The sequence below is a fragment of the Hirundo rustica genome, chromosome 8 (genome assembly GCF_015227805.2).
Source record: "Hirundo rustica isolate bHirRus1 chromosome 8, bHirRus1.pri.v3, whole genome shotgun sequence".
In the NCBI taxonomy this organism is placed as follows: Eukaryota; Metazoa; Chordata; class Aves; order Passeriformes; family Hirundinidae; genus Hirundo; species Hirundo rustica.
Genome location: NC_053457.1, coordinates 15417675 through 15429891, shown reverse-complemented (window position 1 = coordinate 15429891; position 12217 = coordinate 15417675). Strand labels below are relative to the sequence as shown.

The following is a 12217-nucleotide window of genomic DNA, read 5'->3' as shown; positions in this document are numbered from 1 at the left end:
AAGAGGTAACAATTTTCTGCTCGTGGTTCTCCCCACATCTCATAGATACCATAAGCACAGGAGCATCCTCCCAGGCCTTTGTGCCACTAGTCCAGCAAGTGAGAACAGAGCAATCCTAATTTAAAAGGAAATCCGCTTGGGCATAAATAAAAGCTACCATCACTTACAGGTCTCCTGCAGAGTAACCTACCTATGTATACATTCATGCATAAGTTGGGAGGGAACTTAGAAAACATGCTCAGACACTTGTCTTTGGTAGGAAGATGGCAAAACTTCATCTCATGGGATGAAGAGATTTTAGCCAGCTATAGCATACTGGGAAGTAAGGTTCTGGGAATACCCCTGTTCGATAGCTTAATACTGGAACTATTACAATGCAGGGAAGTACCATTCCCAATCCCTGCTGTCAGCTAAAACATAAGACATAAAATAGGCCCCATATATATGCTACTTTTTTTTTTTTTTTTTTTAACCTGAGTGTTAGTCTGACTATTTTGCTTTCAGTAAGTGCTTAAATTACTCTTACCATGGTTAAGAGCTACTAAAAACATGGGAGACCATCACTAATTTTATGAGTACCTTCCTAGTGTTACCGGCTCTTACTGCAACATATCTTCAAAGATCATTAAGACAGGATTAACTGCTTCGGGAGAAACCTTACCTGATGAATGCTCTTGCCTTTTATGTCTGAAATGAGAGCAGAACGTCTCTTCGCTCCCAAAATAGCAGGAGCCATTTCTTCTGCACACGAACAGATTAGCTTTAGGCTCAGTTTTAAAACGGACTGTAAAACTCTTACCTTCTCCCTTTAAACACTAAGGACGAGTTTTTTCCCCCCTCCTGTTTCATCAGGCAGCAAAAGTAATCATCTCTTTAAGCAGCAACAGCTGACGCCTATTTAGTGGGTAATTGCCGCAGTTAAAGGGGATTAAGCACAATGAACTCGCTTTCAGTGATAAGCAAAGCCACCCCGTGCCCTTTGCTGCGCTTCCCAGACACACCTGGGAAGAGCTCAGGGGAACGGAGGCCGAAGGGGGGCCGCACGCTGGCTAGAGCCCGCAGGGCTCGGCTGCAGCAGCCGCGGCGGGAGCAGGGCCGCGGAGGAGCCCCGCGGCGCCTCCGTCCCGCACGGCCGCGCTGGGCAGGGGCTGGGGGCAGCGCCGGCTGCAGCCCGCGGCTCAGCCCTCGAGAGAGGGTGGCATCTGCACGGGGGGAAATAACGCAGAAATGGCAAAGCGGCAAAGGCCCGAGTGGAACAAAGCCTGCTTTAATGGGGCGTACACGAAATGCTAACGGCAAGAGGCAGCATAAAACCAAAACGAGTTAAACTGAACTAACTTTTAACTTCTTACGGAATGGTGCTTACACTGCTAGACCTGACAAGTTCTGTGCTTCTGCAGGAGCATCCCAGCTAGGACACAAAATACACGAGCTGACAAATAAGTAAGTCGCACAACTTGAGATCAGCATACAGTTTACATCAGGCAAAACAAATAGCAAGATAGCTTCTCCCACAAGGGGTCTTAAATACTGGTAAGGAAAACAAAGACCGGGAAAGGAAGTAACAGCATGGATTTGCCAAGGATCAGGCCATTGGGAACAAAAGCAGAGTTTCCCTATTATCCTTGCTCTGTCAGGGAAATGCCATAAAGGTCATTTTAATGGGTTCTGTCAATCCTTTTGTTTTCAATGCTAGTATTCTCCCCTCCCCCCTTTTAGGTATGGTACCGCTTTTTAAACATTACATTTTTCAATGACACAGGAAAAAAAACCAACTCCTATCAATTGATTCTTATCACAGAAGTACCAATTTCATATTGTCCCATGGTTTAGGAGAATAATGTGACACTCCAAACTCTGCACTGTTTAAATGTTATTTTATTAAATATCTTCAGTTCAAGGTTTCATTGTAACAAAGCTATGAAGGTTCTACCAACATTCAGACCAAACAAACAAACACTAGCTAACTTTAATTATTTCTATATCATGCAAAAATTCTGCATCAAATGCCTTCCATTTCCTGTTTAAAATGTGATATTTATAATATATATTATATAGATGCTTACATTAGCCCCATAAGAGAACATTAAGAATGCTAAAGGTGTACAGCTGTGTTTGATAATGGCCATACCAAGCTAAGGTTCTCATTAACTTAAAAGGAAACAAAACAAACAAACAAACAAAAAAAATCCAAGAGTTTGTCTCCAAGACTGTGCAAAAACAAAAAACCCAACAGTTCTGTTCTTTTAAAATTTTCTCTGAAAGATGCATATACTTAATACAGAGGGTTCTCTTTTTTAACTATTAATAATCATCAGGTAAAGAGACAAGGAGGATCAGACCGAAAGAAGGCATGCATAATATTTTGTATTTATCTTTTTTAAATGGCATAATTGTAATCTGTTTGCTCACTTTGTGGCTTAAATTTTTTTTTCTGAATGAAGTATCAAGGCTTTTTACTTTTCCACTTCACTCACTGGCTTAGTGCTGTCTTAGAAATGTTTTGAAATAATAAAATCTAGTGTTTGCCCCCCCATGGGTTCAACCTCCTCCCCACTCCTCCCCTGGGACAGAGGAGGGAGGAAGAAAAGGGTGTTTGCTCAAACAAACCTGGGAAGCGTGGATGGTCTTTTCCTTCATCGGGGGTTAGCTGATCTAATCCTGGTGTGGGATAGCACCTCTCCAACAAAGGGAGCAGAGCGCTATCTGCTGCAAAGTGACGGCTCCACTTTGTGCAACAGCTTTTATTTCCTGCACTTTATTGAATAAGGATGAAAATTCCAAATTGTCTTTCTTCTCTTCTATAGTCTGCTAAAAGATTGCCACACGCTTAGTACGCTGTCAAGGGAATCATTTCAACTCCCTCTAGAGATCCAAAAAATGATTAGGGGTAGATAAATTCAGGTAAAAGCCCATTCCAACTTCTGCAAATGATGCCTTCCCTTGGTTAAGAAAAGTCCCACCAGGTCTGCCAGAAAGGCCATTTTCTTCTTGGGGCTAGGCTCCCCCCTTGGTAAGATCAACAAAACACTTCCACGTCCCCCACCCAATGAAAAAAGGAACTGAACTCCTTTTGCAGCAAAGAAAAGAAAGGAAGATGAATTGGCCCAAAGGACGAACATCAGATCACATGCTCATTCCCTTTCCCCTCTGCTTCATGAGGTATCCTCTAACACCCAGAGGCAACACAGGCTGGGGGGTGGCCTGGATTCCTTCAGCTACAGCTTTTGAGGTTCTGATCTGATAGTTTTCTGTGTTACAACATCACTGTAAAAAATAGAAAAATTACCCAAATAAACACTAGGAAACATGACACTTACAAACATCAGATGGGTTAGTGGTGGGGAGAAGCACCTGGCTGGGGCTGCTGGCTCCCGCTGCTATTTTTCTGGAGACCAACAAATCAAACAGGAGGCCAGGCAACCCCTTTAATTCTACGGGTGCATATATTTCAGTATAAAAAACACACGCTATTTATGCCTCATATAGGAGTGTATGTGCAAGTTTTCATGAAGAACATAACACTACATTTTTTTGTCTGCTTCCTAAGGAACACGTGTTCTGCAGCACTGTGGATCCCAACTATGCTACTAAAAAGGAAAAAAAAATAGAAAATCCCATACAAATACCCTCTTCCTCTAAAACCTCCGCTCTTAATGAAATGGTTTTTTGTTTTGTTAAATTAAATAAGCTGGCTTCAAAACTCCTTGTTTGTCCAGGTACTGGCCATTTCTAAAACCAGTATCGCTAAAGAGCAAGCTTCTATTCAAGTTATATTCACTTAAACCCATTTTTAAATCCCTGCTTCCATCTTGAGTTTTAAATCAACATCCCATTTTGTTTTATGACTTAAAAAAAAAAAAACCCAACAAAAAAAAAACAAAAAAGAAAAGTCTGGTTTGGGATCCAGCAGCCGAGCAACCAGGTTTCCATAGCGTTCTTGCTGTGCAGAAATCGAAGAAGAAACAGGCTGAAGTCAGACTGCTGGGCAACAGGAAGAGAAGCACCTCCTCTCTCTTGAACCCCAGTCTTCACACTGGCTCCTCTGGGGTCTCCTTGCCACCTCTCACGGACCGTATTTGCAGCACAGCGAATGCGGTGTTAACTTCCACCATCGCTTTGCGGAGCACAGTTCAGCCATCCGCTGTTCAAGCCGCCTCCTTTCTTGCTCTCCCTCTCTCTTTCTCTCCTTCACTTTTGCTTTCCCCCTCACTTCATTTCTGAAAGGTGTTCTGGCTGCTGCCACTTTCTTAGCCCTGGGGGAGGGGGCACGTTGGATAATCTGTCATTTATTTAGCATTATTCCTGGTTTTTATTATTTTATACAAACAACATGTCTTTTTTTTAGATTTAAAAACACCTTCGTACAGCAGAAACAGACACGATGGATCCATGGAAAACAACAGAAAGGCAGTGCCCGGAGCATCAGATGCATGCAGGGTTTCGTGCATTTGGCTGCTGCCTGTTTGTAATTTGTATTTATTTTTTTAACGTCAAAACAGACATGACCGTTGCTGTCACTCAGGCACTCCAGAGCTGCTTGCTAAGAAGATATTGCCCTCCAGCTGAGTATCTCCACAAGTTGCTGCAGTCAAGTAGAGGCAGTGTCCACCCAGAAAGGAGAGGGGAGAACAGGATGGAAGATGGAAGGAAATAAAGCCATACATTAGCTCTACACAATTAAAAAAACAAGTTTTCTACAGGTTAACTATTTGGTGTAGGTAGAAACCCTTAATACAAGACAAACTGGGGCTCCTGAGGAGAGCTCTAAAGATAAGAGGCACTCACTTCCCTTTCCAGTTGGCTGAGTGTGCCAATGAAAATTAACTAATTGCTAAAATGTATTAGGTACTGCTTTGGAGCAGCCCTGGGCCCACTCTCTCATAGACAAGACCCAGAAGCTGAAGATGTTTCCTAGGGGATGCTCAAAGACTCTGTTCCTAAGGAACATTTTCCAGTGGCTTTTGTCTTGAACTGAAAGGTTTTTCTTAGGGTTTTTATTTTTCAAATCTTCAGTAATTTTGTCTCTGAACCTTCTTAATATTTAAACAAATGTATGAGCTTTGCTGCAGTTTTGCGAAATTGTAGCCCTAGTGACTGCTTTTAGCAAAAGCCCTTCCTAGTTAACCTTCATGTGCCAAATTACTGGATTTATTTTGATCAGTTTTCACATCTGTTTAGCATTATCCTGTCATGAAAGAATAGCCAAACCCTTCTTTCTATCATTTCTTAGTTTGCAAATCTTTGTAGAATCTCCCTTATTAGTCTTCTCCCTTCTTGGTTCCCGCTCTCTCCTTACACAGAAATCCTCTGATTAACATCAAACTTCTTTTCTGGCAGCAGTTTCCTTTTGAGATGACTTACCTAGAACTGAACTCTGGCTTCCAGGTGAGAAGAAACCACTAATTTCTATTTAAGCATTCTTACCTCATTCATTCCTCATCCTTAGCTTTCACTGCACATGGGATAATACTGCTCCAAAATGATTCAGTGCATTCAGATGGGGGCTGCCCACATTGACCCCATTTGTAATTGCTTGTGGGTACACCTCCTTCAGAAGCCAAAAATGCATGCAAATACTTCAACTTCTATTAGTTTACAGGGTATTTTTAAATATTGTTTTGACCAACATTTTGTGGTTTGGAAATAGCTTCTGCTCTGCAGTTTTCAGAAACCCTCCAGCGCATACTTTTGGAGGGCTTCAGTATTTCCATAGCCAAGGAACATAGCTCTTCTGCAGCAGACTTTCCATAATTTCCTCAAAATTCCTAGGCATAACCACTGAGCCACACTGATCCTTAATTTATTAATTTCTTCTGCATCTTTTTTTGGAAAGATGTCCAAATCCAGGACAGACATCTCCCTCAAAATTTCTGTGATGAAATATGATGCAAGGTTTTTTTTGTTTTCCTGCAAAGGCTTTATCCTTCTCACTGCCTAACTCCCTGGAAATTCAGCTGATTTTCCATCTCTCTTGAAAGCTTCCCTGCTTCTGGTGCCCCCAACTGGCTTTTGCTTTTCAAATTCCATCTGTGACCTCTGCAGCTTGCTTGTGATAGTTCACATTCCTTCCCACTGCCTCCAGCAGGGTTGAATACCTCACAACACATGAATATAAACTGCTCTTGGCTTAGTCCCAAGTTGTTCACAGAGCTAGGACTCAAGTAGCACCTATACTTGAGTGGTTCATCCTTAAATGACCACATTAAAAAAAAGGTTGCCTCCCAGTTGTAGATATTTGTTATGTTTGTCCTTAAATAGAAAACATTCAGTAAAAAGGTCCTAAGATTAGAAAACTTTGGGCTGTAAAATGAATGTGACGTATATTTCGGCATAAAACAAAAGGATGCAGAGAGACTTTGTACATCTAATTAAAAGAAACCACTAAGGCAATAAACCAGAATGCCTTAATGCTGAAGAAGTAAATGGATCTGATGTCCTTCAGGAGCAAGCAACAATCATTAATTCACGACATATTTTAGAGTCAAAGTTTCTTCCCATGCTGCATTGTGACTAGTTAATTGGGAGATATTTTAAATCCTCTGATATTATTATTTGTTTAGATTCTTTTCCCCTCTGAGTTCTCTCAACATGGTACATTAAATAGCTTTTGCTTATCAGAAAATCAGTGGTAAAATTTATGAATAAACCGTTACCCCTTACGGCATAAGAAATTGTTCCGTATGGATTCTACAATATCCTTTCTAGATGATGACATAATCATCAAAAACGTCCTCTGAAATGACCCCCAGCACGGAAAGGCAGATGTGAAAGGGCCAACCTGTGCACAGCATGACATACTCTTCCCCTCTGCTCCAGATTAGCTGTTTGTCCAAGCATAGACATGAGCACCTGGGAGGAAGCACAGCTGCTACAAGGGTACCTAAGCCCAGGAACAGCTGTCTGGCACATGATTCCCATTTGTCAGGAGTGGCAGATAACCCTACTGAATCCAGAGGAGAGGACTGAAAGAAACACCATCTACAAGCTGAAGTTTTCAGCCTACAGACAACTAAATATGGTCCTCTCACAGCCAGCTAAACAGCCTTGAATTCCGAATTCCCACGTAACAGCAGCCTCAGCTGTGTGTGTGATGTACCCCTTTCCCGAGAGTCCATACCCGTATTTGATCCTCACTGGAGAGGTGCTGCAGGAGCTCCAGAGCAGTGGTAGTGGACATTGAGCCACTTGCCATCTCGGCGGTGCCAGACACGGGTCTCCTCCGACTGCGTGGTGCGGGGCCGGCCTTGGCCGTCGATGTACTGCGTCAGGCGGATGTACGCGATGCAGGCAGCGTCCTCCCCGATGACGTGGACGTGGGGGTTCAGGATGGTTGTGTGGATTGGCTTGCTGTTCTTCGACAGTACTGCCAGGACACGCAAAACCATCAGATTCGTTTTACGACTAAGAAGGAACAGAGACCTGCGTTCTCCAACCTCTTCTATATGCTACTCACCTTCCACTGGATTCTGGAATACCACAAAAATTGCTCCTGCAATTTTTCAGGCAAAATCCAAGCAATTCTTTCCCCTATCACCTGTTGTTCTCCTTAGGAACTGCACACTTACTGCCAGGAGTCCCCTGGCCCCTTTGCCCCCATTTCCTCTGCAAAGCAGACTTGCCACTTTTTCAACATTAGTGCTGCTGTGTCTTCAGTTATGGGGAAAGATCTTTCACTTACAGAATATCATTGCAAAGGAGTCAGTAATCAGGAGATCTTTAAGCTAGGACGGCATTAAATATGAACAAACTTTGGAGAAGTGTTAAAATCACTCCGTAATAGGCTGTTGAGAGAGACAAGTCTCTGCATACTTACAGAACTACATATTGCCCATACTAAGGACCTTGACCTAACCCCCAAAATAACACAGATTGAACAGCTCAGGATTTAAATTTCAATTATCTCATCCTGTGGAGACATCCAGGAAGGGAGACAAATCCCATAGTACAAATGATAGCATTTCTCCCAAGTGTTTCCTTCCCCAGGCTGACAAGGTGACCCTTATATCTATGTAAAGGGTTCATTAGGTGTTAGAGATCTGAAATCATCCAGTGAAAACTCAAACCAAAAGCATCTTTATGCCTGACCATTCAGTATGTCTACCCCAAACATACAAGTTGATTCCACTAATATCTGGTAATTTTTTTCCATTTTCATATCAGTAAGAAGTCCAGTGCCTCACACTTTTAAAGCTCCTGCAGTCATGCCAGGTACAAAACATTTCCACCTGGCAGATTGTATGCCTGGAGTGAAGGGATGTGGGGGTTAGAATTGAAATTGTGGCTGAACATGCTTTTTGACAGAAAGGCTGCTGGCTTTTATGAATGCATCATAACCCAAACATAATCAAGTTCCTGCTTATTCTGATAACCAGTAAAAACAAGGCCAATTTCCCCCCCAAAATGTGACATAAAGGAAGAACAGAGAGAGAAAGGTGTTGAAGTTACCAAATCTACCCACTCACAGTTTTCAAAGTAAAACTTATGGAAATCCATTCCTTCAACCAGGTTCCCCAGAGCTTCAGGTTCAAATGAGGTCAAGCCAGGATCACAGATTTTTCTGCAAAGAAAAGCAGCTCAGGTTTACAGTTTGCATTTGAGCCCCAGAGCTATTCACACAGTGAAGTGCTGGTATGGCATTTGACTCACACCATGTGTCCACCTAACTACATCTCCCTGCTCCAAGTAAGTTCCTGAAGACTCAGCCCCACTGTAACTCAAGGAGCCAACTAGATGGCATTTCACATGAAATAAACCTCTAGGTTACTCACTTTTCTTTTATTCTCTTTCTGCTCTTCTCGTTTCCCTCCCCCGTACTTTTCTTACAAACCCAGGAAATTTTCCTATTGTTGCTCTTGTTGCTGTTTGATACCTGAATTGATATTAATTTAGAGTTTTACTACTCCATCCCTTACTCCTAACTGAGGTAAACGAAGAAGGATAAAACCTTTTACCACCCCTGACTGCATGACAGCTCCTCATATCCAGGAGCCAGAGCATAACTTGCACATAAACTGATAAACAACCTGTCAGAAAGCATCTCTACTTACGTATAAGCCTCAAAATCTCCATTGTTGATGGCCTCTATCAGCTGCTCTGTTATCTTAATGATCTCTTGCTTACGCACTGTGAACAAGAAGAAAGAGCAATTTAGCTGTGCTGAAGAGTTCAGCAGAAATATGAGGATAGTGGGTGCTTCCTACAAGCAATTTGTAGAGCACCATTAGTCTAGATCTCATAGGATGCTGCTCCCTGCATTCTGGAGATACACACTAAAGACAGTCATCCACATGAGAGTAGGGGGGTAGTGGTATGAAAGGGAAATGGTGATCCCATAATGCAGAGAGAAAGGAAATAAAGAGACCATATTCATTTTTTTTTCTTCTAGAAAGGCCTACGGCATCAGAGGGATCTCCTGAATGACAGCCTGAGCTGCTTCTGGGGAGTCTGACCAATGACTGCCAGTGACCCTGCCCATGGGAAGTACCTGTCTTAAGATGTGGAAAAATCTTCACACCAGGAGCCATATACAAATGGCCACCACATAGATCAAGGCAATTGGAAAGAGTCTCCCAACAACTTGCCTATCACCATCATCAATACCTCACGTATTGTGAATGCTGCAAACAAGCGACTGGGACATGTAGGAATGGCTTCTGCAAGCTAGAAAGACAATGGCAGCAGGATGGATGGGTTGGATGAGCAGGTCCTGGATATGTCTGAGTGTGCACACTGTTCCTCAGGCAGCTTCTGCCAACCCCTATAGCACAATTCTTTATAGCACTCCAACAGCATTGCCATTAACCCAGCCCAGCACACTGGACTTCAAGATGGATTAAGAAAAGTGCTGTCTGTCTACTGTTGTTTGGCTCCCATGTCGCCAGCACCTGTGCAGCCTCTTCTCTTGGCTCCCCACAGCAGATTGGCCAGGCCCCATCCCCTCTGCGGTGTTCTATCATCCATGCCCGTCTCAAGAATTCAGAACGTTTACAAAGTTTCAGTTAGGTCTGTTAAACAACACAATTCTATTCTATGACTACTATGTGCACCATACCCATGTCTGAGCTTATATGCACAACCTCACATCTCTTCAGCCTTCCCCACACCTTTAGGTAGACTCTTCTGCACATTATACAGGCATTCAAGAGGTTCTCTAGCATTCTTTTCAATGTTATCAGATAATATACAATTCCTACCACTACAAGTGCCATTCTTGTGCCCTTCAGCATCTAAAATATAGGTGTCTGAAATGCAACCAGTCCCCTGATTGTTCTCCCAAGAAATTGGGACTTCTGGAAGTCTCACATAGGCATCGTGGATGCCTGTCATTAGGGGGGTGGTGTTTAAATCCAACCTACCGTTTTTAGATGTTCAAGTCAGGGAAGCTGAATTCCATTCTAAATGCCAGAAGATGCTACTGTGACCTGCTCTCCCCCTTGCCCATAAGCTTTCATCCACATGTGCACTTCATCCCACCATTGGTAAGTGCAGCCAAAGAACCAGATAACAATCTCACTGGCTATGAAACATGTCCGTACCCACTCTGGAAACCAGTTAAGAGAATTCTACTACTGAGCCAGCCTCAGAAACCCCTCAGACAGGGGACAATAAGGTGGCTGGTTTTGCTATGCAGGCTGCATGCACTTCCACACGTGGAAAGATGTACACAGGGAAAGGGTCAAAATGACACAGTGGGCTATGTCTGTTGTGGACAATGTCCTCACAAGCAAGTTGTCTGGGATTACTCTCACATGAAGAAGGGCTACTCGGACCTCCAAATGTTCAGAAGATGAAGTCCATGTGAAAGGCCGCATTTGGGATGGGTGAGGGAGTCTGCAGACCACTGCCACGGTGTGCTGGCTCATCTTAAGGAAATTTGCATCCCCTTCCAAGGTGCCTTGATGCGGTGCCATCAGGCCTGCCCTTCAACACTACTCCATGCCATCAGACTGTGCTCGTCTCCTGGCTTTCGCTACATGTCCCGAGTTAGAACCGGCACACGGGAGGTGACCACTCCGTCCGAAGGACAGAGAGCCTCAGGATGTCAATCGGGGGATGGCATTCGCGCCTGCCGCTCCCGATGAATCCGCGGGGCCTCCAAACTGGCACGGCAGAGCACAAGCGTGAGGCGGCATGCACCAGCACGGACTTCGAGCATGGCCTGCGGCTGCTCCACCGCGCTTTGTGCGAGCCCAGGAGGAAGCCCCGCCACGGCAGCTACACCACCGGCCGGGCAGCGCCGCGGGGCGTTCAGCGGGCACCGTTCAGCGCCGGGGCAGAGCTTGGGCTGGGCTCAAACTCCACCAGGGCCGAGGGCGGGGCCGGGCCGGGGGCGGGGCCGGGCCGAGGGCGGGGCCGGGCCGAGGGCGGGGCCGGGCCGGGGGCGGGGCCAGGGCCGAGGGCGGGGCCGGGCAGAGGGCGGGGCCGGGCCGAGGGCGGGGCGGGGCCGGGCCGAGGGCGGGGCCGGGCCGAGGGCGGGGCGGGGCCGGGCCGAGGGCGGGGCCGGGCCGAGGGCGGGCCGGGCCGAGGGCGGGGCCGGGCCGAGGGCGGGGCCGGGCCGAGGGCGGGGCCGGGCCGAGGGCGGGGCCGCTCCCCGCCCCGCCCCTGGCCCCTGCAGCCCCGGCCCTCGCCGGGTTCGATGGCTCGGAGCACTCGGTCCCGGCCCGAGTCGGACGGGCGGTGAGGGGCAGGGGAGGAGAGAGGAGGGAGCTTCACATCTAGGGTGACTAGCATGAGTTGCACTACTCCACTACTGCTACCCAGCTGCTAACTTACACGGTGTTTGGTTAAGTACAAAGGGAACTACTGGAGTTAGCAAAGGCTCCGACCGAGCACGCTCTAACTCCAATGTCTGCCCTGGGCTGTCCCAGGCATGGAGCTTCTCTTCACAAGACTGTGTAGCTGCAAAACAAATGTAAGCGTTAAAACGATAAACAAACAAAAATTAGAAAGTAAAATAAAAGCCAACAAAGAAGTACAGACACACACTGCCCCAGTCCCGGTCGGCACACAGACACATCCACATCCCAGTAACTTCTACCTGCTCTCCTGCCTCTGTCACATCACTTGGGCCAGACACTGCTCGGCAGGGGCCACCCGGGCACTGGTGCAAAAAGCACAGCAGGAGTTACACTAGTGCTGGAGGAAGTTTGAGGGCGACCTAAAACAGTGGTCGGACTAGTGACAGCAGCACAAGGGCAAGTACAAGGTGGGGTTA

The 12217-nt window shown here is 45.7% G+C and overlaps 2 protein-coding genes across 23 annotated transcripts in view; both read right to left on the bottom strand.

The window, feature by feature from the left end:
* NDST2 (N-deacetylase and N-sulfotransferase 2) overlaps positions 1 to 860 on the bottom strand; it is a 133582-nt gene extending 132722 nt beyond the window's left edge. For 8 of the 11 annotated variants that reach the window (XM_040071814.2, XM_058421613.1, XM_040071822.2 and 5 more), the window contains exon 1: positions 662 to 792. The gene's annotated coding sequence lies outside the window, so the exon portion shown is untranslated. Of the gene's footprint in view, positions 1 to 661 lie in introns of all 11 variants that reach the window. The other 3 variants (XM_058421614.1, XM_040071812.2, XM_040071813.2) reach the window with 3 other exon arrangements.
* A 1000-nt stretch (positions 861 to 1860) lies between these two features.
* Positions 1861 to 12217, bottom strand: part of CAMK2G (calcium/calmodulin dependent protein kinase II gamma) — a 119422-nt gene continuing 109065 nt past the window's right edge. For 7 of the 12 annotated variants that reach the window (XM_040070722.2, XM_040070725.2, XM_040070727.2 and 4 more), the window contains 4 exons: positions 9051 to 9126; positions 8466 to 8560; positions 7121 to 7366; positions 1861 to 4585 (listed from right to left, as the gene is read on the bottom strand). In XM_040070722.2, the coding sequence (XP_039926656.1) occupies positions 7134 to 7366; positions 8466 to 8560; positions 9051 to 9126 (404 nt within the window). In that variant the 3' untranslated portion in view covers positions 1861 to 4585; positions 7121 to 7133. Of the gene's footprint in view, positions 4586 to 7120; positions 7367 to 8465; positions 8561 to 9050; positions 9127 to 11775; positions 11902 to 12217 lie in introns of all 12 variants that reach the window. The other 5 variants (XM_040070716.2, XM_040070729.2, XM_040070717.2 and 2 more) reach the window with 1 other exon arrangement.